Below are 26,302 nucleotides of genomic sequence, written 5' to 3'. Positions count from 1 at the left end.
GTAAAATGATTACCACAATCAAGCTAATTAACACATACAACACTTCACCTAGTTACTATTTTTATGTGTATGTGTGTGGTAAGAATATTTAAGATCACGTTTAGCATACTTCAGGTATGTAATACAGTATTATTAACTACAGTCATCATACTATATATACATTAATCTCCAGAACTTATTCATTCCATATAACTGAACCTTTTGTACATTTTGACCAAAAACTCCCTATTTCCCCACAATGGCAACCACCATTCTATTCTGCTTTTATGAGTTCAACTTTTCTAGATTCCACATTCAAGTGAGATCATGCAATACTTGCCTTTTTGTGTTTGTCTTATTTCACTTAGCATAATGTCCTCCAGGTTCATCAATATTGTCACAAATGGCAGGGTTTCCTCTTTTTTTTCAAGGATGGATCATATTCCTCTGTGTGTGTGTGTGTGTATGTGTGTGTGAGAGAGAGAGAGACATTTTCTTTATCCATTCACCCACTAATGGGCATTTAGGTTGTTTCAATATTCTTAGCTTTTGTGAATAATGCTGCAATCAACAGAGAGATGCTGATATCTTTCAAGATACTGATTTCATTTCCTTTGGATATATACCCAGAAGTGGGATTGCTGGACCATATGGTAGTTCTATTTTTCATTTTAATTTTTAAGTTTTTGAGGAAATTTCATACTGTTTTCCATAATATATGTACCAATTTACATTCCCATTAACTGCGTACAAGGGTTCCCTTTTCTTCACATCCTTGTCAACATTTATTATCTGTCTTATTGTCTTTTTTTTTTAAGATTTTATTTATTTATTCATGAGAGACACAGAGAGAGGCAGAGACATAGGCAGAGGAAAAAGCAGGCTCCATGCAGGAAGCCCAATGCGGGACTCGATCCCAGAACTCCAGGATCACGCCCTAAGCCAAAGGCAGACACTCAACTGCTGAGCCACCAGGCATCCCAGTCTTGTCTTATACCTAAGACATATACAGTGATACCACATTGCAATTTTCTCACATTTTTTCTGCATCTATTAAAATGTTTATATGGTTTTGTTCCTTTATTTTATTAGTATGGAGAGTTATATTCTTTTTTTTTTTCCCCAAATGTAAAAGCAAATTTTCATTCCTGGGATAATACAGCCTGGTCATGACAAATTATCTTTATTATATACTGTCAGATTTGATGTGCTAATATTTTGTTAAAGATTTTTGTGTCTATGTTTATGAAAGATTCTAGTCTATAATTTTCGTTTTTTGTAATGTCTTTGTTGGGTTTTGATATCAACTCTGCCAACCTTCACAAAATGAGTTGGGAAGTGTTCACTCCTCTTCCTCTATTTTCTGAAAGAGTTTGTGTAAAAATTGTGTTTTTCCCTTAAATATCTGATAAAATTTACCAGTTAAACCATCTAGTTTCAAAGTTCTTTGTGGGAAAGTTTTCAGTAATAAATTGATTTCTTTAACAGATATATGGTTGTTAGGATTATCTATTTCATCTTGTGTCAGTTTTGGTAAGTTGTATTTTTTCTTTTTCAGAAAATTCATCATTGTATCTAATTTGCCAAGTCTATTGGCACAGTGTGGTTCAGAATATTGCTTTAATATCCTTTAATTTCTGTAGTATCTGTAGTGACATACATGCTTTCGTTACTGATACTGGTATTTTGTGATCTCTTTCTCTTTTTTCTTATTAGTCCAGCTAGGGCTGCATAAATTTTGTTGATATTTTCAAAGAATTGCTTTTGGTTTTGTTATTTTTCTCTATTTTTGTCTGTTTTCTATTTTCATTCATTTCTGCCCTTACCTTTATTATTTCCTTCTTTCTACTTATTTTGCATTTACTTTTCTTTTTTTCAGCTTCTAAAGATGGAACATTAAGTCACTGAATCTTGTCCTTTCTTCTTCTCTAATATACATTTAAAACATAAATTTCCCTCAAGGCATTGCTTTAGCTATATCCCACAAATGTTGATGTGTTCTATTTTTATTATCATTCACTATGAAGTTTTTAAAAATCTTTTCATTTTGAAATAAATTCAGAGACAAGTTACAAGAACAATATGAAGAATTCCTGTTCACCCTTTACTCATATTCCCTAAATATTACCATTTTACCTTCTTTGCTCTATATTATCTACCCTCTCTTTCTCCATTTTTTTCTGAACCATCTCTGAGGAATTTGCCAAACTGATGCCCTACCACTCCAAAATACATTAGTGTATTTATCAACCAAACCGTCAATATCCTCTACATAGCAACAATTCAACCACCTAACTAAAAAGTTAATACTGGTATGTAACCAAAAACAAAACTTCAGACTCCATTTAGGTTTCACCAATTGTTCCCATAATGTCCTTTATAAGAAAAAGATCCACACATTTCATTTAGTTGCCCTGTCTCTTTTGAGTCCTTTTGATCTGGAACTATTCCTCAATCTTTCCTTGACCTTCAGGACCTTGATATTTATGAAGAATGGGCCTGCTTTTGGTCACTCTCCAGTTCCTTCAGCGATTTCTTTTTTACATTTTTGTCTGAGTTTACACTTGTTTTCTGTGGGAGAGTTGGTCCAAAAGAACTCCTCCACTATTACCAGAAATGGAATCAGGTTGGAATTTAATGCTCTTCTGACTACAGATCTGACATGAAAAACATGCCTGTCTTTGTTTGACTAGCATGAGAGTTCTTGTAGCTACAAAACAGTTCCATTATGCAGCCTCATAGCATTTCATATAATTTTCCCAAGTATCTATTTTTTATTATTATAATGAAGTGATGCCTATATAGAGTTAAAAAATCAAATAGTACAAAAAGGTATCAAATGAAAGAAGAAATCCCCCTCCTAACATTAAAAGAATTACCTTTAATGAGGAGACTTTCTCTACTCTGTGCTTGGCATACCAGTAATAAGAAAAATAAAGGAAACGCTGGCCAGGATTCAAAAGAGAGACATTTTCTTTATCCATTCATCCATCAATGGGCATTTAGGTTGGAAATCAAAAGCTTTAATTGGAAGTACAGGAACCAAATTAAAGATGAAATGGGAATGGGAGAATTTATATACTATATTCGGTTTTATACTACTATATTCCAGTCCTGGTCTTAAATTCTAAAACTGGCTTTAGGTACATCACTTATGCAAAAAGTATTTACTCAGCTCCTAGTACTATATTTAACTGCTCTATGCCTCAGTTTCCTTATCTGAGAAATGCATATAGCACTACGCATCTTTTCTATTTGTCTCATAAGCAGGAGAAAAATTATGCAATATTTTATGTTTGAATTGCCAGAAGTTGAACACATAACACAAACATAATAATATATCAGGTATTAAACCTCTGGAAAAATGAACTATGGAAATCAAAAGCCTTAGTTGGAATATAAGAGACAAATTAAAGATGGGATGAGAATGGAAGAATCTATACTATTTGGTTTTATACTGTCTACACCTGCACTGTCCAATATAGTAGGCTACTGTACATGTGGTCAAGTTTGAATGAAAGTAAAATGTAAAATTCAGTTCCTCTATCATACTAGCCACATTTAAAGTGCTCAGCAGCCACATGTGGCTATTAGCCACTGGACTGGACTGATACAGACCATTTCCATTATCATAGAAAGTTTTACTGGACAGTACTGACCCATACTATTTTACACTATGCATATTCTTAATTGCCTGATATTAATGTTGTTGCTGAGGAATGAATATACAGCGGCTAGCCTTCCACTATAAAAGAAAACAAAAATTCTCAAACCTAAAAGAAATCTAGATAGGTAAGAGTTCTAACCAAATCAGAATGGTACTGGGCTTAAGTGCTTTGGAAGACCCTTGGAACTGGTTCTCTTTAGACAGATTAGGAAACTGAAGCCCAGGGAGGCAGAGTTTCTGGTCCCAGGTTCCACAGTGAATTTACATTAGAGTTCAAAATGGAATCCTGGTATTTTATAGCACAGGCTTTGCAGTAGGATCTGTCACTTATTAGCCATGTAGCCTTGGACAAGCAACCACCCCCAAGCCTCACTCCCATCATCTGCAAACAGAGGAATAATAATCCCAACTCTGCTGGGTTGTCATGAAGATTAAAGAGATGATGTCTAGAAAACGTTTGGCAGAAAACCTGACACTCCACCGGGGCTTGGTGAATGCCACCTGCTGTCAACATTAACTAATATACTGCTCTTTCCATTATACCACAAGCTGATCAGGAGGGCTTTGGCCACCAGATGCATGATCGTCACAGAGCTGGTGAGTGTAGGAAGGAACAGGGAAATTATGCAGCTTGGCAAAATGTGCCAGGGGAGTAAATGATAAATGCATTGTACAGCAGCATCTACAGAACTGCTCCCACAAATCCCCATGCAGTAGCAGAAATTGCACCACGAGGGGTGCAAAGGGAAATGTACCATTTGCATGCCTCTATGTTCTTACCTTTAAAAAGGCATCTGAGGGATAGAGCACCACAGACGGAGGAAGATGTTTATGTTTCTGTAACCCTCATGCTGAGACGACTGGAGGAGTCAGCATTCTGTTCTTGTTCTTCTCCCTCCAGAAGTAATATATCACAACTCTGTTAGCCAGCAACACAGCTATCCTACAGCAAGCCTCTCCAAGCTGGCTTCAGAGTGGGTGGAGCTCTCTCCAAGGCTTCTCCAGGTGCCTCCTGTGTGCCCTAGCCCCTTGCCCCCTGCCAAGCAGGGCATGAGATCCAAAACAACCCTAAAATACAGTGCCCAGTCTGCAGCGCCATATGCTTTCCTCTGGAATACCACCACACATGAGGTGATCGGCTATTAGAGTATATAAGTGACTCAAACTCTAAGTGAGAAGAGGTTTCCGTTCAGTTCTACAACAAATCCTAACCATGTACTTTCTGACAGGCACTATTGCAATACACTAATGATATGGCTGCAACCAAGACATGGTATCTGTCCTCAGGCAGATTATATTTGAAATGGCAACTGGAATTGTCCCCCCAAAATTCAAATAGGTAAACTCTAATCTGAGCCTCGTGAAGTGGTACAATTTGGATTTGCAGGTAAGGGAGCTGGGGTTGGGATACTCTGAAACTCATCATTGCAGCCTCTCTGAATGGAAACAAAAGTCCAAGAAGGGACCACAAAGAATTAAAATATCTTTTCAAGGGGTACCTGGGTGGCTCAGTGGTTGAGCATCTGCCTTCAGCTCAGGTTGTGATCCTGGGGTCCTGGGATTGAGTCCTGTATTTGGCTACCCGCAGGGAGCCTGCTTCTCTCTCTGCCTGTGTCTGTGCCCCTCTCATTGTGTGTCTCTCATGAATAAATAAATAAATAAAATCTTTTAAAAAAATTTTACTTATTTATCATTCATAAATAAATCATTCAGTCACCTCCTTGTCCTCCAGCCTAGGAAACATCATCCAGGCACCTGTATGTCTTCTAGACCACAACACTGCCACCACGTTAGTTCTATTCCCTAGCTGTGTCCTTAAGCAAGTTACTTGGCCAAGTTTCGGCTTCCTCATCTACGAAACGGGGATAAAATAGTATATGCTTCACAGGCATGTGGTAAGAATTGAAAGTGATATTCATACAATGCTTAGCACAATACATGATACACAGTTAATGATCAACATATAGGAGTTATCATTATTTCTAAAAAAAATCCTATTGTTCCAAATCAAATCTATTTTAACTGGGTATTCAAGCCTGCCAACACCATCCTCAGGTTTAGCACCTCGGAAAGAACCAGCCTCTTCCATAAACCGTTCAGGAACCTAAAAAGACTTGATCTTCTCAACCATCAAACTCAGTTTAGCCCAGCTTTCAAACATCATCTGCTCGATAAAGCTTTCCCAAAGACTCAAGAGACCTAGCCAACAACTCTTCCCTGCACAGCTTCTAGATCTCTCAGTTCACAAGTCTTCTCCTCTGACCTGTAGGAGAGATTTAGCCTATCAATCACATCCCATTTAGAAAGCTTTAGGACTCTGTGTCCTCCCTGTTGTCACATTCCAAGTCCACAGCTCCAATGCACTCTGGGTACTTAACACATACTGATGGATTAAATTAAGGAACACAAGAATCATGGAAATGATACACACCAAATTCCAGCTCTATGAAGAGGCTCAGTCGGTTAAGCATCTGCCTTCGGCTCAGGTCATGATCCCAGAATCCCGGGATCAAGCCCCATATCGGGGGAGGGAGTTGGTCTCTGCTCAGTGGGGAGTCTACTTCTCCCTCTGTGTGCACTCTCTCCCTCTCTCAAATAAATAAATAAAATCTTTAAAAAATTCCAACTCTATGATAATAGTTAACAATTTCCAAAGAGCAATAAGAAATTGAAGTTTCCTGAAAACACAGAGGAGATGGATATGACAAAGAAATCTACTCACATACTTATATTTATTGCTTCATAGTTTACACAATGCTTTCATATTCACAACGTCATTTTGGCATCAGCTTGGAAAGGTAGGCCAACTAAGTATTATTATACAGATGTAAAATCTGAAGCTCAGAGAAGTAAAGCGGATTGGCCAAGAATGAAACCACAACATTAAGTCTCTTGATTCTTCCAAGTCCCTCTTCTGTTTGTTGTTCTTTGATACATACTCTATCTTCAAATGATATGCATGCTCCAGGCTATTAATAAAGAAAAAAAATCTCACTCAAAAGGAACCACGTGGAAATAAAACCGCAAAGAAGATCCTCAAGAATGACTAAATTACCTTTTTGGAGTGAGGAACTTCCCTCACACAATCCTGGGGGTGCTGGCTACAACGACCTACATTTTGTTCAGCAGCCGTGAGCAACCATCCCCAGCCAGCTGGATCTCCTGAAGTGGCGCATGGCAAGGTCCTCACGGGAGCTACAAGCAGCCTCCCAGAGCCTGTGAGTGGGCCCCCACTCTGCCTCCTGCTTTCCTTGCCCCTTACACTTCTGGCCTCTTTGAAAACCCAAAGCTTCACAATTGATTTTCATAGCAGCTGCTCTTTTTGCAAAGACATCTCTGATTTCTTCTATTTCTGCTACCTACAGCCAGTCTCCCCCAGTGCTGCATGGTACCACGCATTCAGGGAAAAGAGCTCCCTTCCAAACACGCATTTGAAGGTGCAGGAGATCCCCACCACCGCTGACAGTGCCCCCACCAAGAGCTGCTGCATCACAAAAGGGAGTTATGTAATCACACAAAAACTAACTTCCCTCTTCTTGTCATAATTCAGTAGTCCCTCCACCATTGGGGGTCCTGGGGTTCTGAGGGCCACGTCCCAACAGAATGGCCTAGTTCAGCTTCTTTGGAAGTGACAAAGGCAGTGTTTTCTCTTTATCTGCCTTAAGAGGTGCCAAAAAAAAAAAAAAAAGAGGTGCCTAGCAGGCAAGGCCTCAGGGACTCAAGACATTACAGGCCAAGAAGAGGCTGAAACTTGATGGAATTAACCTTTGGAAAGAGGAATGACTACAGGGCTGGCTCCTAAAACAGCCACCTAATATAAAGTACCCAAAGGGGCCTGGAAGACAGGAAGCTGACTTGGGCCTCCAAGCAGGAAACTCCAAGAAGTGGCAACCCTCAGAATCGAGCAGATGGCATTTTGCTGAGGAATCAGCCATTCAGAACAAGGTCCCAGACAGTGACCAGGGTCCAGGACACAGAGTGCAGTCCCTGGGTAATGAGACTGGCAAAATCCATGCCCTGCTCAGGGTAGAGTTTGTGTATAAGTGGAACTGGCACAAAGATCCACCTACCTGGGCAGTGCCAGTGTGGGAGAGAGAGAGAAGATGTTAAAGAAAGACAAAAGGAAGGCCAAGGTTATTAGCCAGCACCCAACAAACTCCAGATCTGGAACCTCAAGAGGGATCAGAGACAAGCTAGGTAGAGGGAAGGTGAAAAAGAGCCTCAGGGACTGCAACTCAACAGAGCCAAGGAAAGTGGGTAATGACACTAAGCAAAGAAAAAGTCTAGAAAGAAAAAAGAATCAGGTTTGTCAGGCTGGATGGCAGGAATACTGAGATGAATGTAAGACATCATCCTTGTTATCTACTTGGGGATGAATAGCAATTGCCCAAGCTGCCAAGGGCAGAGGGAAGCAGAAGAACCAGCATGCACAAAGACTCAAACACCTCAAACATATGATAGTTTTATTGGTTCGGCACAGATGACATGCGAATGCAAGGGAGAGACTACTAGAAGGTGAGGCTGGATATTCTGATGGGGGCAGGATCAAGAAGAGCTTATGTCAAACTGGAGATTCTCGACTTCATCCTAGATGGGAAGCCATTGAAAAGGAAGGGCACACATCCATCCCTGTAACAATTATCTGCTGAGCACCATGTGCTAGCCACCAATCAAGGTGATGGAGATTCAGTGGTGAACAAGGCTGATGGCAACCCCAGACCTTATGCTCTATTTTTTGCACCCTGGCTGTGCTTATATGTGGTTATAGACTGTGCTTCTCCTTCCCTTCGAGGACAGAGGCTAGGTCTTATCGTCCTCTATATCCTAAAGGTTTGGCTAAGTTTGTTCTGTATAGTAGGTTTCCAATAAATGTGTATTGTGGAATAAATTTTTTTTCTATATTTTTTAGGAGTCTTAACAAAAAAGTAAGGGCATAACAAAATCAGACTTATATTTTAGCATATCATTTTGGCAGCTGGGTGGGAGCAGCTGGGATGAGGTCAAACTAGAGACAAGGGGTTCTCACTCGAGAGACTGTCACTGAAACTGGGTGATAGATAACGGGGGTCCAAGCTAGAGGCACAGTGGCAGAGACAGAGGCAGTTTTAGTCTCCTGGCCAACCAGCCTTCACAGAGCTCGCACTTCTCTCAAAAAACCACCGCAGCCTCCTTGAAACCTTCACTGGCTTCTGTTTTCACTCTAAACCTCTGCATGGTTTACTTTCACCCTGGGACAGCCCAGTTTTCAAGGTCAAATGCAACAAAAGACAGCTGGTCAGCTCCAGGGTGACCCTGGTGCAGCCTGGGGCAGTTGTAATGCTGCAGAGCACGGTGGTGACACATGAGGTCACTGGGACTTTAAATCGGTGCTGATGAATTTCCTCTGCAGCTGGGAGAAAGCAAGCAAGAAGCATCCTTGCTGTCAACACTGATGGCTAACCTCGACAGGAATCCACGCTCTGTGGCACTACATGGGGGCTGGCCGTGGATTACCAAGCATCTGGCCTCTGCTACATTCACTGGTTCTAAGAAGTGTTTATCACAAGATCCAGGACAGTTCCATGTAGCTTCTAAGATCTCAAAGTGATTAGGACAGAAGAGCAGCTCTGACCCAAACTTAGAACAAAACTGGTATTTGAAGCACAGAGAACCTCATATGCTATGAACCCAATAACATTTGCACAGCACCTTTGAGTTTACAAAAACCCTTATCTATCTCATTTGCATATTTCAATAATCCTGTGGGCAAGATAAAGCAGATATTATTACTCCCACTTCGGAGATGTCTGACCCAACGTCACATGGATGGTGGGTAATAGAGCAGAAATTCCAAGCCAGGTCTCACTCCACATTCAAGATTGCCCATCAGACCTCCCACTCCGGCCAGCAGTATGGTCTACCACAATCGTGAGTTAACTACACTGTCCCAGTCCTGGCTGAGGCTACCCTCTTCTTCCTGCTGTTCTCAGAAAACAAGACCCAGACTGCAAGTTTAGAGAGGGCCACCAGCTCTCCATCAGACCCAACTAAGAGGCCCAGAGTCAGAGCCAGAGCCCAGGGCCACACCGAGTCATAACTGTCCCAAGAGGAAGCTGTTGTTGTCCAGGGCTGGCAATGAGAAGAACAAGGGCCTGAGAGCCGAGTTCCAGTCCCTGCACTGTGTAACCGGGTGCTGCATAACCTGAAACCTGTGACAGCTTTCTCTCTGAACTTCTGCTCCCTTGCCCCTAGAATGAGGGTAGCAACAACTGCCCTGCCCACCATTCATGGGTCAGAACCAATAATAGTGTCTTTCTTCTGCCATTTCCAGGCAGTTGCCAGACTTTGCTGGATGGACTCACTACAGAGTAAAGCCAAATCATCCCTGCCCGGAGGTCTCCCACATTAACCTCATCATGCCAACAGATAATCTGGCTTTCAATCTAACCAGGACGACTGAAGCCACCTATCAGGACCTCCCACCCTTTCTTGGCACACTTGCACCAATCCTTTGCTCTGAACCAAGCTGGGCCCTCATTACACATAGATAAATAAGATGGTGTCTGTGCTCAAAGAACTCAATGTTTGATTTAGAGATGGACATATTAATAATTACTGTAGCACTAATAAATACCACCTGACAGCTATTGGGCAGCAACTTTGTCTTTGCTCTAAATTCCTGGCACCTTGTGCTATGCATGGCTTGCAATAAATACTTACCGAATAAATAAAGAAAACTAAGACATACCACGATGACAAAAGGTATATACACGTCAATGAAAGCACTTCTCCACCTCAAAAATTCCATCTTCACATGTCCCCTTTTTTCTTCACTCCTGTGCTACCAGAAAGTGTCCTTGCATCTTGTTAGAACGCACCCCTGCACAGAGATTCCAAGCCTCTCTCATCTCCCTGGGTGCCTTGCTCCAGCTATGCCCCCTGCCTCCTGCATTTTTGCTCACAGCTCGTTCTCTCTCTCTTTCCCTCATTCTGTCCTTTGGCCTTCTCGCATACTCCAGTTTCCACAAGCTCACAAAACTAATTCGAACCAAACTCTCCTCCTCCCAATTCCTGAACTTGTTCTCATCTTCCTTTGGCCACTGAATCTCTGGCAGGGTTGTTCACACCTGCAACCTGCATTTCTCACCATCCCCTCATTCCCTACGTCCCAGCTTGAGCCTCTCAGAGGTGTCACCACAACCTCCCAGCTGTCTTTTCTCAGCCTCTGACCTCCCTGACCTCCTTGTTGAAATTTCCTTAGCTTCTGAGAACACTGCAGTTCCTGGTTTGCTTTCTCCCTCTCCTGTCAATACACAGTCTCTATCTGGCTGCTCTTCCTCTGCTTTCCTCCTAATGCAAGTTCTTGCCAAGATTCCCCTGTTATTTTGCATTAGCTCCCTTGAGAAATAATTTAATGTCAAAGCTTCCAATTTAGGAAGCCTTTCCAGTCACCACCTCCCACCCCAACCACCCCCCACCCCAACCCTGCAGGATCCAACAGAACCAGAGGGGCTGAAAATGCAAGAAAGAAAGAAAAGGTCCCCAAGGACATGGGTAGGGATGGGATCATTGTCAGACTCTCTCTCACAGCTTTGCCACATTTAGCTTGTCCTGTCACGAACTGATCTTAGCCCTGCCACAAGCTCCTAAGACATGAATTGTTCCACCCTTCTCTGCTCCCCCCATTCGCCTCATGCAGTGCCCGGACAGACAGGCAGACACAAGCATCTGCTCAATAAAAAGAGGAAAACTGAAGATGCACATACATGGCAGCACTTGTTAAGTCCTGAAGCCCTAAGGACTATAAGCCTCATCAACAGGTTCTGTAAGAAACTTCCAGGTTGTCGAGCATATTGCTCTGCAGGACATGTGATGCCCAAATGCCTGTAAACATGCAAACGTTCACACCTGCAGATTCCTGGACTGGCCAGGACCGAGAAGCGCAGACAGTACGGAGGAGCCCCGTGGGCCTGAAGAGGGTCACGCACCTTGGAAACCATTTCTTTCATTCTATCTTAATTTATTCAGTCAGCAAACATCCACTGAGCAACCAGGAGGTACTAGGAGCTTTTCTAGATCCTAGGAACGTGGTTTTGAATGAGACAGACAAGGCCCCTGCCCTCCTGGACCCGGTATTTTAGTGAGAAGAGACGATAAATATAAATAAACAAGATAAAGAAGTGCTTGCTGTGTCATACCCTTTACCATCCCTTTCAAACAAAACAGCCCTGTCTGGTGACTCCCTTCTGTCTTCTGAGCGTTCACATGGACAAACCCAGTCCACGGCTTTGACATTTGCCTGGTGTGATTACTCCTCCCGTCAGGTCAGCAGCAGCAGCGCAGCCGTGCTAGCCGTTCCAGCCTCCCAACGAAACAGTCTTGGGGGGACACTGTTGCCCTATTTGGGGAGGCCTCTGAAACCTGCTGCGCCTGGAAGGTTCGGGCTGCGGGGGCTGCACGCTCTCTGGGACCTCGTGCTCCTCTCACAACGGCAGTGACGCTGGAGGTTACCTGCCAGAGAGCTACTTGGGAGGCTTTTTCAGGCTGTGCTCAATCCTGTCAGAGCCCTCTGGACTCAGCTGATTGCTGGTGGTAGATTTCTGTGTTATTTAGGGCACCGAAGTCCCACAGTCTTGACACAAACTTAAAATTAGAAATGCATTAAATATAGGAAAGGAGGAAGGTCGCCCAGGAAGGGCAGCCTTCCGAGGGAGCTGCAGGACAAAGACGCCCTGGAAACTTCCAGGTCTGTTAATGGGTTTTACACAGCATTCGAGTGGTATTTCTCCTTCTGAACTAACCGTGTGGAAAGCACAGGGGACTAGCTCAAGCCTCAGCTGGCACAGCCGAGTGAGTGACTCTGCAGACTAAAAATAGCCTCTTGCCCACTCGTTCTGACAGATCTCAGCCAGACCCAGCGCACAGGTAGGCCCTCCACCAGACAGTTCCGGTCCTGCGGCAAAGTCAGGGCTGACAGCACTCGGGCCTGACGAGTACCCAGTCCTTGGTTCAACTCCTGTTTATTTCCACGATGCCTCTCCTGCTCCAAGCACTACGTGTGTGTGTGCACACGTGTGCACATGTGCACTGAGCTCCCTGACTGGGATTTGGGGCTCCTCAACCAAACGTGGGCAGAATTTAAACCAGGAACATGACTCAGGACCCTGGCTGCAGACTGAGCCCACAGCGAGGCCCTCAGAAACGCTGGGAATCAGGCTTGTTTGTCTCGGGCCTTCTCCTAATTCCCAGCTAGACTCTCTGGGCCTCAGTTTCCTCAACTGTGAGAGGAGGATAATCACTCCAAGTCTGGCCTATTTCACAGCATCACGCTGGGAGCAAATGAGATAAGGTACGTGGAAGTTATTTTCCTTCAGACAGTAACCCTATCAGAAGGATGGATGGCGGTGGCGGGACAGGCTAGACAGGCAGCTAGACCTCAAAGTGACGCTGGCCCACTGGAATGGGCAGGCATTCTGACCGGCCCAGGAGGTGGAACAGATCTAGACTCATGGCTTCAGTTCATGTTGTCCCTTCTGCCTGGAATGTCCTTCTCCCTTTGCCAAACTCCTCCTCATTTCTAAGAACCCAGTTCAAACAACATTTCTGTTCATTGGTGTCTTCAGCATAAATCATCCCCATCTTCCCACTTCCCCGGGCCTTCCGTACACACCTCTAATAGCACATCTACTCTGTACAGTAAGGATTTACTTACAAACCTGAAGTTCTTTGAGGGCACAGACATGAATTCTTTATCTCTGAATCCACCTCCCCACCCACCACCACCATGCGGTCAATGCAGGTATGTGGCAGGTGTCAACCAATGTTTACTGGGTTGACTATGAAATAGGCAAGATCCCAAAGCCAAGGAGGAGGTAAACTCAGGAAAGCAGGAAAGGTGGGACAGCACACACAAAGCCCACAGAGGGGGTGGCAGGTGGGGAACCCAGAAAGTAGTGTCACAGAGTCCGCCTGCCCCTGGCAATAAGGTCACAGCCACAGGGACAAGAATCAAAGCTGAACTGCAAGTCCTGGGGGGACCAGACGGCAGCATCATACTAAATCCCAGTGACCTAAACTGGAACAGGAGGCCCTGGGGACAAGGAACAAGGGCAGAGAACAGAGCCAAGGCAAAGAGGCAGAGCAAGGCTCAAGTGGTACTATAGCCTAGAACCTCTGGATTAGTTAAAACGCCCAGGTCTGCCACGGTTGAACCAGCAGCTAGGGGTCAAGTGATACTGGCTATGACCCTGAGGGACTCCAGGGGCAGGAGTCGTTATGAATTTAAGTAGTGATCATTTCCATAAAATACAAATCAGATATGGAAAGGACTCTTAGATCTGTAAGAAACCTCAGGAATCATCTGGTCTAACATCCCCTACCCACATATGGGAGAACTGAGGGTATAGGAGGAAAGGGGGCTTGCCCAAATTCACTCAATCCCAGGAGAAGCAAAGCTAGAAGCCAGGTCTTCTGACCCCCAGTCCGGACCTTGTCCCCTCAGAGGCTGTTCGCCCTTGGTCAAGCAGGTCTTCCGATCATTCCAGGAACACACTGGATGCCCAGCTCTAGCTGCTACTGAATCCTGGGGAGCCCCAGTGGACCCACTAAGTGAGCACAAGTACTTCTGCCCAACTGTGAAACACAGGCTTCCACCTTTAAGCAGAGTTTAGAGCCAAGGTTCCATGGGAAATGTGCAGGTGGCAGCACCAGCCGGGGCCAGGGAAGCTGCTGTGGTTCACACACACTCTGCCCTGATGCGTACATGGGGCGGGTTAGTCCTGATGACTCTGCTATACCTGGAATTTTCCAAGAGTGACTAGGTGAGCCGAGTATCTAAGGCCAAGTTGATAGAGCAAGAAACACATAGTCTTCACCACCATAAGAACACGAAAAAAAGGCCTGCCGGGTCTACAGTCTTAAGGTCTTTCTCAGGCTAGAGATGAGATACGGCTCAGAAGGTAGAATTGAGACTCTCTGGGAATCAGAGACTCTGCCTTCCAGACTCCCAGAACTTTTATCCAGGTGAGGATACATATGCAAAAGGACAGATGCAACTTTATCTACACAGAAAGCATGTGAGCTTCAAATACTTCAAGGTCAAGTCCCAGTCCCAGTGTTTCCCTTCTGTGTGATCTGGGGCCTGTGACTTACCCATCCTGAGCCTGAGTCTCCTTATTCATAAAGCAGCGATTATGACACTTGTACCAGTTTTACTGGGAAGATGAAATAATACACGTAAAGTTTTCAGTATGCTGCCTGGCCCACAATAACCACCAAGTAACATTGTGTTAATCTGCTTTGTTTTGTTCACAAAAAGGAATGGTTGTACCACCTGTGCTTTCCCCTCCCATGTGGCTGTCACTCTGGATCCCAGCCCAGACACCTTGCTCCGCACTCCGTTTATCCTTTGGACAGAGAAGAAGGCAACTGCTCAGCTACAGGCCACACTCACTTCCTTGAAGGTCAGCAATCATTAGCTTACTTCTAGGCTACTCCTGCCTCCACAGGTGTCCCTGGATGTCCCTGGCCAAGCCCCGCTCAGGGCAACACCTAGTTTGGTATCGTTTTTATCTTTCCCAAGGTGCATTCACTCCTAGCAGCTTAGAGCTGCCCACTAGCCCAGCTCCGGGCCTCAGGCAAATAGATGCCTGATAGGTCAGATCTGGACATTGACAGCAGGGATAATTCCCAGACCAAATGTACCGAACGGAGATAGCCTGGGGTCTGAACCTGCAGTGAGACTGGCAAGTATACATACCAGCACCCCAGAGACTGGAGAGCAGAGATGGAGAGACCATAAAATGAAGCTGCCCGAGGCTCAGAGCTCAAGCCAACTCCCCAGATTGCCCTTCTTAGAAGCTAAACAAAAGTCACATTACTGTCAGCAACTTAGGCTATATGTGTGATTGGCCTCATCTGTCACAGTGCTACACACAACGGCCACCACAGGATATTAAAAGGCAAAGAAGAGAAAGGACCCAACAGTTCCTGAGTGCCTGCCCCATGCCAAGAACCCTGTGTGTAATCCTCATTGATGACCTTTTGTGGGAGGCAGTAGGATCCTCGTCTTGCCAATGAAACCAGAGACTCAGAGAGATCCATGAAGCCTCTGGGCCTCTGCTATGCTTCCAGACCACAAAATCTGAGAAAGACAATGTTCTCAATGTTCTGAGAAAGACAAAGAAAAGTAAAGGGTCTAAAGCACTCGGTACCAAGCTCTCAGCACCTGCACTGGCAAAGCAGACAATACCAGCTAAAATAGTGCATTCCCTCATTCACTGCTGGGGGAGTCAACTTCTTTCAAACAGAACCTTGAGAAACACAGCAAAAGTCATAAAGATGTTCACAGCCTTTGCCCCTACAATTTTATCCCCCAGACTGTTTCTTAAAGAAACAGTTCAAAAGGGTGTTCACTGCAGAGTCCACCATACTGACAAAAAAGAGGAAATGATATAAATGTCCAACAATCAAAGAATGGTTTGGAAAATCCCAGAACCTTGGACTCATATATGTTATATAGTCCATTTTATTTTTTTTAAAGATTTATTTATTTTATTTATTTATGATAGACATAGAGAGAGAGAGAGAGAGAGAGAGAGAGAGAGAGGCAGAGACACAGGAGGAGGGAGAAGCAGGCTCCATGCCGGGAGCCCGACGTGGGACTCGATCCTGGAACTCCAGGATCGCGCCCTGGGCCAAAGGCAGGCACTAAACTGCTGAGCCACCCAGGGATCCTATATACTCCATTTTAAATGACCTTAGAGATTAGGAAGAAATAAAGCAAAGCATTGGTGATAAAATACATGAAGACTAAATAAATGAAGACTAAATAAATGAAAAGTAAATGCTATCACTGTAACTTTGTAAAGTATGTACATGTGTGTATACAAAAAGGGATGCACTTGTTAGGGTGATTAAGATTAGGGATGGTATCATTATTATTATTATTACCATCTCTAAATTGCCTTTGTGGTTTTGTTTAATGAGTGCCATTTTGATTAAAAAAAGAGAGTGAGAAAGACAGACTTAACCTCAGCACTAAGGAAAGGCCCAGGAGGAGCAGGTCTGGGATGTGCAGCAGAAATTGAGAAGCGTCCTACATAGCCGGAAGGAGGAGGCCAGGCAGGCCCCGGGGGAAGGGAAGCCCTCTAGGTATGAAGAGGGTTGTAATTAGTCTGATGCTAATTACAGAAGTCTCGCTAGCTTATTAATTTTTTTTGACAGACTCTGAATGAAAACTGAATTCCTTCATTAAGCCAACTTGGGTTCAGAGGCACATTTCCTACGTGGCCATCCTCATTCTTCTCAAAAACCTAGCCTTTTCTTTTTTTAAGGACAGCAGTAAAGTAAAATTTAGTAACAGAAATACACACCCTGGAGAAATTAAGACTCCTGCTTTAAATGTAGAAATTCAAGACATTTCAGGGAATTAAAGGGGCTCGAATAAGGAACTGAACTACAGTATTTTCTACCCTGGGAAATATAAACAGAAGTGCCGAATACTTAGCTCAGGATAAAGGCCCCCTTGATCAGGTTCTAACCCATCTTTCTGATAATACCTCACATTCGCCCCTGCAGACTCCTCATGCTCTAGCCAAACTGAACCACCAGCGATCCCCCAAACAGCTTCTTCATTTCCCTGCCCCTGTGACTCTGTTGTTGTGCCTACCTGAAAGTCCTCTTCCCTCTTATAGCTGCTTGCTTGAGTCTGACCCATCCTCCAAGGCACAGCTCAACGCCATGTCCTCCATGACTCTGGCCTAACCCGATCCCCAGAGCCTGAATGCATTTCTCACTCTTTGAAGCAGACCTGGAGTACTGGGAATGTCTCTAAAGGAGTTACACACAGTCTGCCTTGCAGTACAGTTATCCAGGTACCTCCCTTTTCTACCATACTGAAACCCAAGCAACTTGAGGCAAGGACCCCTTCAGGGTCCAACGTGGATCCTACCATGACGCCCTCACTAGAAGCACCCAGTAGGCCCTCAATAAACGCTTCAATGCAAAGCGAGACAAAGAGATGCATCACTTCTATGGAAAGTCACTTCCTACCTCAGCTGCTCCTGTTAAGCAACGCAGAGAGGAAGGCATGCTCTTCTGAGGTCCTGAGCAGGGGAAGGATGAATCCTCATTTCGTGCTTTCCAGTCTTCATGAGACTCCAACTGCCGCCCTAGTTGACCATAGTCCGCTCGGCCCCAGGTAAACACCTTTCCAGTTTCTAAAAACAAACATTAGTTGAATTAAGACTATGTTGCACAGCTATGCTCTCATGCTCAGGCAATGAATGAGAAGAGGAAGCATGAACGCTTATTTTAGTACTAACTACCATGTACCAGGAGCCATCCTATCTTCCTGTAGGGAGAGCACAGCTAGCCACACTCCACAAATGAGGGGACTGATGTTTGGAGGGATAAAATGGCATGACAAGATCAAACAAGCAGTGAGCACCAGAGCTGGATTCCAGCAGAGGCAAATTCTTTTTTTTTTTTTTAAGATTTTATTTATTTATTTAGAGAGAGAGAGAGAGAGCATGAGCAGGGGGAGGGGTAGAGGGAGAGAGCAAAACAGACTCTACATTGAACAGGGAGCCTGATGCTGGGCTCCATCCCAGGACCCCAGGATCATGACCTGAGCCAAAGGCAGATGGTTAACCGACTGAGCCACCCAGGTGCCCCACGGAGGCAGATTTTAAAGCCTGCATGTCTGCATCTTAACACACGGGGACAGGGCTACAGGGAACTCTCTGACCACACTTTATGGCCTCCTCACCACTTTTTTTTTTTTTTTACAGATTTTATTTATTTATTCATGAGAGACATGGAGAGAGAGAGGCAGAGACACAGGCAGAGGGAGAAGCAGGCTCCATGCAGGGAGCTCGACATGGGACTCGATCCCAAGACTCCAGGATCACGCCCTGGGCCGAAGGCAGGCGCTAAACCGCTGAGCCACCCAGGGATCCCCTCCTTACCACTTCCTGAGCTTTGCCCAGGTGTCTATATTCAGGCCATCAGCCACCTTGAAGTCCCCTAGGCTCCCCCTGCCTTGCCCCCGTCACAGTTTCTTAGCACCTTACGCTTAGCCAGTTTCATGTGTATTCTCTCCATAAGATGACCTTCAGAGCCTATGCTCTTACCCAAAGGAGCAATTCTCATAGTCCCAAGGCCAATGTCTATGTGTAGTAGAAGGAAGGGAGTGAGAGAAGGGAAAAAAGACAAAATCGTTTACAGCCAGGAAAGCCTCAGTCCCCCAGATGCACCACCTGGGAAGCTGGCCAGTGCAGAAGATGATTGAAGAAAATGGAATTTGGAAAAAGAGAAATGCCTTTCTTCTCCCAGATAAGAAAAAATTCACCAAACTCGTTCAGTTGTACCAAGTGCCACATTTGTTATTTCAACAGAAATGCAAAATCCGATGAGACATAGATTATTAACAGATTCTCTGCAATAAATATGCATAACCATGTGCGCTGTATAAATTCTTTATACATGTTTATTTTAACAAAGAAAAACTCTGCTTAAGAGACAAAACACCAAGCAATGCATATTAAATTCTAGACAAATCTACTACTATGATACTACTGTGTTTAGTATCAAAGCTTCATCTGGCCCCCCATCAACATATGGTTTATAGTGTCAGCTACAGCACAACCACAGACTCATGGGGGAAATGTCAGAATATTGAAGGGATATAGTTCTCAGGATCAATTTACTCATGGACACGACTTAGATACCAAGAAGTTCACAAGAAGTTTTGAGCTTCCTCAAAGAGGGAACAAGGTGTGTGCAGCCCGTGGGGTATCAGGTATACGACAGGAACTGAAAGTGGGTCCACTCAGATGTGCTATGTCATGGCCTCACATGTTTCGTTCCTTCTGCCACGGATGCCTTTTGCTTACATTATTCATTTGATAAACTACGACTCCACCTACAGAGTCCAGCTCATGTACCACCAGTTCTATGAAACCTTTCTTAACCCCTCAATCCCTCACAGAAAGGGTGGAAACTCCCACCCTCCTGTTGGCCACCTTTATTACTGTACTCATCAACTACTATGTTCCCATTTAATGGGAAAGAAGGTTCAGAGAAGTGACCAGCCCAGGGTCACAAAGCTAAGCCATATCTCCATCTACAAGCTCATGGTACCATCCTGTATTGGTTATTCACACAGGGTCTGTGTCAATGGATAACCAACACTCAACACTCTTCTCTCACTTCTGTAGGCCCACAAAAAAGCCCATGTGCCCAAGGCCCACAAAGCATCCAAAACTGGCAAACTATCCTTTTACTTGAGCTGGGTAGGATTTATAACCAGACTACCTTAGAAGGGAGAGTCCCAAGCAGGAAGAGGATGAGACTGTCACTTCTTAACCAACCCTAGCATCCTTCCGCTGGAAAGAACTGGCAAGTTGCTATCTCCAAGACTATCAAAGAACTGTTAACATAATTCCCACAATGAATCCTTTCTTATCAAGTAAAACATCTTAGAATCTTCTCTCCTATTGATTATTGATGTCCAAGGCAGGCAAGACTGCCAGGATATGGTGCTACCATGATTCCATCTCCAATAGCAATTCAGCCATTCTACTTACATAGCACTTTTCACCTTCAAAGCACTTTACAAAGATTAACTAATTAATTCTCATGTTCCCTGAGGAGGCCACAGATATTCTATTAGAGACAAGCCCAAAAACCAGGCTGACTAGATGTCCAGCCTTCATTCCCCAGCCTAAATCAGGTAGGTGCACTCTCCGAAGCTGCTCAATCAGGTAGGTGCACTCTCCGAAGCTCAATCAGGTAGGTGCATTCTCCGAAGCTGTCTGTTTGTCCCCCAAATATACCCTGCATCAGAAGGCTCATAGAAGACAAAGGAGATTCTTACTTTTCCTCTTCTTTTAAATACTTCTCTACCACTTCCTAGGTGTCCAGCATATTCAGAGCCACTATCTCAGTTAATCCTCAAACTAATTCCACATAGTATAGATTACTACACTTATTTCACAGATGAAGTTAGAGGACTTGGTCAAAACCCAACAACCAGTAGATGGTAGAATCAAGATTAAAACCTTCGTTTTCTGACTCCAAGACCACTGGTAGCTTCAATGACTGCCCAGCTACTCTCAATTTTTACAGTGTTTGAGGAAGGGGAAGGTCCAGATCAAACAGGTATGGTCTGTGTACCAGCTCACTTCCCAGGAAGCCTTAAAAAACACAGGACGATAAGTGCTGAAATAAAGGCATTTAACACAAGGATGATGATTTTAGGTCACCTGAAGTAAAAAGAAAACAATGACTCCGCATACAAAAAATGTTCACTCATGCACTGTAGACAAAAATACGTCTCCAGCAGAAGCATGCTGTCAAATCCAAGGAGATTCAGGGCATGAATGTAACAAATGAATTTTTTTCCATAGTCAAGAATTACATATTACAGTGATAAAAGATACATACATTAATGTCATCTAAAAACTGTAGGTAGGTATCTTCAGATAAGTGAGAAAAAGGACCAATGGTACAAAATAAAGTCAGCAAATTAAATATTATTTCAAGGCACGTCCATGTGCAAATTGACATCAAATCACTATGGAGCCAAGATGGTAAGTACAGGTGGCAAAAGAACCCAACACAACACAGAAAACAACAGGCACCAAGTGAGTAGCACGGACTGAGAATGCCTAAGGAACCTGGAGGATTTCAAGATGGAACTGTCCCAGCAGGTTTGATGGAACAAGGGATATTTCAGGTGAACTTCTAGAAAGGAAAAGAAAATGCAAGGATGAGGGAAAACGTTTTAGGAGTGGGAAGAGGGGATGAACGATGACAGAAACCAAAAGGCACAAGAAGAGAGCGAAGGTCATGAGGAAGAGGGACTGCAAGACGAGTCAGGACTGCAGGCTGGGGTTACCACAGGGAAATGTCAGGCTCAGGGTCTGGATCTCACCTTCCAAACCAGTCCAAACTTGCTGGCTTGCACTCTCATTAGTAAAATATTTTTTATATAAAAATAGATGTATATATAAAAAATTGACAAACATACGCACACCCTATATATATATATATATCCACACATTATACACCTATATATACATATATATTCATCTATTTATTAAAGTAGATGTTATATACAAATTATAAATATATCTTTATTTGAAAGTATACACTGTAGGGCAGCCCAGGTGGCTCAGCAGTTTAGCGCCGCCTTCAGCCCAGGGCCTGATCCTGGGGTACCAGGATCGAGTCCCAAGTCAGGCTCCCTGCATGGAGCCTGCTTCTCCCTCTGCCTCTGTGTGTGTGTGTGTGTGTGTGTGTGTGTGTGTGTGTGTCATGAATGAATAAATAAAATCTAAAAAAAAAAAAGCATACACTGTAAAATATACTCACAAAGTAGAAAATTTAAAAGAATGAGATAAAAACACATAAAAGGAATCATAATTTGTTCCCTCCATACCCTGGCAATTCAACTCATGCTCACTTTGGGAATTGCTGCTAACTAGACCATGGGGAGACTGCAGACGGGGAGCAAGAGTGGGGCCTAATCAGAGGAGTGTTCGGGGATAGAGCATCTGGCAAAGGTGGAGGGACCAGTAATAAGAATATTCATAGCTAACTTGTGTTGCACCAACTGTGTGCTATGTACTAGTCTAAGCATTCTCTATGTGGTATCCTGTGTGTCATTCTTCCCAGCCCCATTTAATGCAGAAGGAACTAGACACTTATCCAAAGGCACAGCAGTAGCAAGCGAAAGAGAAGGAAGGAAGCCACTACAATTACACAAGCCTAAGACAGATTGGGGCTGAACCTAAGGTTGAAGTCACAGGGGGGAAACAAGTTAAGAATCTGCAAGGCTTAGCACCCCCATTAGATGTCAGAGAAAGGGAACAGGAGGGGATGAGCCCCACTCTGAGATCTCAGGATTTCAAGGTTGGTGGGAAGGTGATGGTACCATTAAATGAAATAGGCAAAAGGGCAAAAATGCCAGATCTGTGGTTCCATCAATGGGAATCATGAAATAGTATTTCATTACCAAATGATTTAACTCTTCTGAGGCCTTTTGCAAACATCTTATTAAAGAGTCAAATATAAATAAAGAGTAAGTGGGGCGCCTGGGTGGCTCAGTCAGTTAAGCATCTCCCTTCCGCTCAGGTCATGATCTCGGGGTCCTGGGACCAAGCCTTGTGCCCTGCCTGCTCAGCAAGGAGTCTGCTTGCTTCTCCCTCTCCCTCTGCCTTTACCCTCACCTGCATGTTCATACTCTCTCAAATAAATAAATACAGTCTTAAAAAAAAAAAAAAAGAGGAAGTAAATGAAGAGAAGACAATTTTGTGCAAAGCCCTGGCAGGGCAGAAGGAGGTCAGGAGGCTGAGACTAATTAATATTCAAGGAGGCAGCTTCCTTCAGCAACCATCTGAGGGCTGTCTGGAATGGCGGTAACAGCAGGTAAGAAGCCACTCCAGCAATATCTAAGCTCTTTGGGGAAGGGGAATTTCTACCCCATTCCAGGGAAAGGGGTCCTGATAATGAAAGCAAGATGGATTACAGTGTAATAAAAGGAACATTCACTCTTTCTTAAGAGAATGTCCCAAAAGGGAACAGAGTATCAGTGAATGTCCCAAAGGGAGTCACAAACAGAGATAGATGTCATTAAAAGAACACCCCTAGGGGAACCTGGGTGGCTCAGTAGTTGAGCATCTGCCTTTGGCTCAGGTCATGATCTCGGGGTCCTGGGATCAAGTCCCATATCGGGTCCCTGCAGGGAGGCTGCTTCTCCCTCTGCCAATGTCTCTGCATATCTCTCATGAATAAGCAAAATCTTTAAAAAAAAAAAAAAAAACCCACCCCTAGGTCAAGGCAGAGAAAAGGCCAGACAGCCCTTCAGTCCCTCTCGTAGCATATTCCAGGGTGCTACGAAGCCTCCTAGAGCACACACAGGTAAGAAGTGAGCTACTCTCTAGCTGGGAGTTTGTGACATTTTTAATTCATCTGCTGACAAACACCAGTTACTCGCAGGTTATTAATTCTAAGTCAGTGAAGTGTAAGAACCTGATTTCTGTAACTCATCCTTTGTTCTGCCACACGGACAAGGATTTTATAAAAAGGCACTGATGACAATAACCAAAGACTGGCAAATGCGGAACTAACTGGCATCCCCCAGCTTACTCTTCCCATGGAAGGAGAGCGGGGAGAAAGCTCAGAGCACAGGTGCCGGAAGCAGTCATAGCAGGCTGTGAATGTGCACGAATGTCCTGCGCAGCTCCTCCAGGGGCCACCGTGCCACCCCCGTCATCCCAGGCTGTCTCCACCACCCCAGGCCCCTTAACCTAGCCAACTCCTGCTACATCCTCAACTCTGCTGAGCCCTTGGCCTAGACCAGGTTCCTCCATGTAACTATCTTGGAGAAACACGGCCCTCATCTCAGGGCGCTTGTCTCAAATTTATAAATGTATACTCATTAGGAAGACTTTTGCTTAGTGTCAGTCTCCCTTCCAGAGAGTGAGCTCTATGACTTTGGGGATGGTCTGGTTTTTCTCATCTCTGAACCCTGGAATAATGCCCAGCACAAAGCAGGTACTCAATATTTGTTGCCTGAATAAACAAATGAAATTAACTTCTGAATTTTATCATTCACTGGTTCCATAATCTTGAGCAAATTACTCAACATCTATAAAATGGGAATAATAACATCTACGTATAAGTTTGTTGTGAGGATACTTTTGTAAAAAGTATGTGATACTCCATAGTAAATGTTAGCCATGGGTACTCCCATTCTCCCAGCTGAATTCCACAGCCTCATCAAGGATTTCCAGCGTCCACCCACAGTGTCTACCAATTTGTCAGATCTTCTCAGCCAACTCCCACCAACCAATGTCATAGGGTCAACATCTCCATGGACAAGCAAAGATGCGGAAAAGCATGAAGGCTCTGTCTTGGAATTTTAGAGTTTTGTAAGACCCCAGTATCTGACAAATCAGAGGATTCTGAAGTACCATGCCATACCAACAAATGAAGTTAGGGGAAAAGAAGAAAGCAGTGGAGAAGGGAGAGGAAACTTAAACCCAAGACTCAGAAGATCTGGATCCTATTCCTGGCTTCTCTTTTAGGCTACATGACCTTGAGCAGATCCCTTCTCCCCCAGGGGCCCAGTCTCCCTATCCATAAAATAAGAGGACTGGGTTAGATGGTCTCTGAGACATTCCTGATCTACACTTCAACAACGATGTCTAAAAATCTTCACTGTCAAAATGAGTGGCACACAATACAATTTTATTGGCATCTTTGGAATATTTAGTCTGACCGACATCCTAAAATAAAACATCCACTTTAATATCAAAGATCACTCATGGGGCACCTGGGTGGCTCAGTTGGTTAAGCATCTGCCTTTGGCACAGGTCATGATCCTGGGGCCCATGGATGGAGCCCTGTGCTGGGCTCCCTGCTCAGTGGGGAGCCTGGTTATCCCTCTACCTTTGCCCCTCCCCCTGGCTTGTGCATTACTCTCTCTTTCTCTAAAAAAAAAGATTAAAAAAAATCACTTAAATAGTTAACCATTTAAATGAAGATTCGAATTGATTATACATCCTGTTATTTCTTAGTAAAATTTCTTTAGTCTCCAAAGTTGTATCATGGACAATATTTCCAATAAAAAGGTTTGGAATTTTTGAAGTTAATGCAGGAATAAAATGTTTTCAAACATGGGCTGCCCAGCTGAAAAGGGGAGAAGCAGCTTGCAAAGAAAATGAACAAAAGGCAAGGGCCGGGGGAGAATTCCACTGAGAGCTGACTCTGTGTAAAACTCTACTTTAGGCACCGCCATTAAATTACCTACTTTAGTCAGCCCTGAATGATTGGTGTGAACCCCCTCTTACAGATAAGAAACAGATCACAGAAGTTGAGTGACTTGCTCAAGATCACACAGCTAGTATGCTGCAAAGCTATAAAGATGATGATGATAATAATAGTAACTAATATTTTGAGGGCACTTATTTTATGCTAAACTCTCCATGGATTATCTCATTTAGCCCACAGATACGCCTCAAGAGCAGGCGTTATTTTAAGCCTCAATTTACAGGTGGGAAAACTAAAGCACAGGAGAGGTTAGGTCTCAAGCTCAAGAGGTTAGATCTCAGAGTCCTGCAGCTGTCAGTGGACGGAGCTTGGACAGAATCCGGAGGCCTGGCACCAGACCTGGTGCCCCCAGTCACTGCCCTGCAGAGGACACACTGCTTTTCACTGGGTCACACTACCTCTTCAAAAGGGAACATTTCCAAGGACTTCTAGAGGTTGTTCAGGGTCACAGGGACACAAAGAGCCTGGCTGCTGAGTGACTGCACAAGCTTCATCCTTGGCCTACATGCCAAAGATCAGAACCCCACAATATGCCAGGCATTCCACACAGCTACTCCATTTTTTCATCACTGACTCTGTTAGCTGTCAAATGGGGACCACTGGTAATAGAAGTCAAGGCAGACTGTACCCTGAGGAGGCCCCAGACCAGATACAGGACTATCTATACCACGCAGACAAGAGCAGGGAGGAATGGTTTCTTCTCCCAAACTGGGTCCTGGTTTGTTTAAGTAGTTCCTTGGCCTTCCACATGGTCCCTCCCTGTAAGCATCTGTGTTCTCTCAACGCTGGACGGTTGCTCTCTTGTCAAGGGCATACCTCACCTGCCCCTCCCATGCC

General features: G+C 44.2%; 1 protein-coding gene across 1 annotated transcript in view; it reads right to left on the bottom strand.

The window, feature by feature from the left end:
* Positions 1-26,302, bottom strand: part of SERGEF (secretion regulating guanine nucleotide exchange factor) — a 218,118-nt gene that overhangs the window by 150,303 nt on the left and 41,513 nt on the right. The window contains 1 exon segment of the mRNA XM_041730627.1: positions 17,678-17,844. Within this exon segment, the coding sequence (XP_041586561.1) occupies positions 17,678-17,844 (167 nt within the window).

Source organism: Vulpes lagopus, chromosome 15 (assembly GCF_018345385.1).
Source record: "Vulpes lagopus strain Blue_001 chromosome 15, ASM1834538v1, whole genome shotgun sequence".
NCBI lineage: Eukaryota > Metazoa > Chordata > Mammalia > Carnivora > Canidae > Vulpes > Vulpes lagopus.
This window is presented reverse-complemented; position numbering and strand designations above follow the sequence as displayed.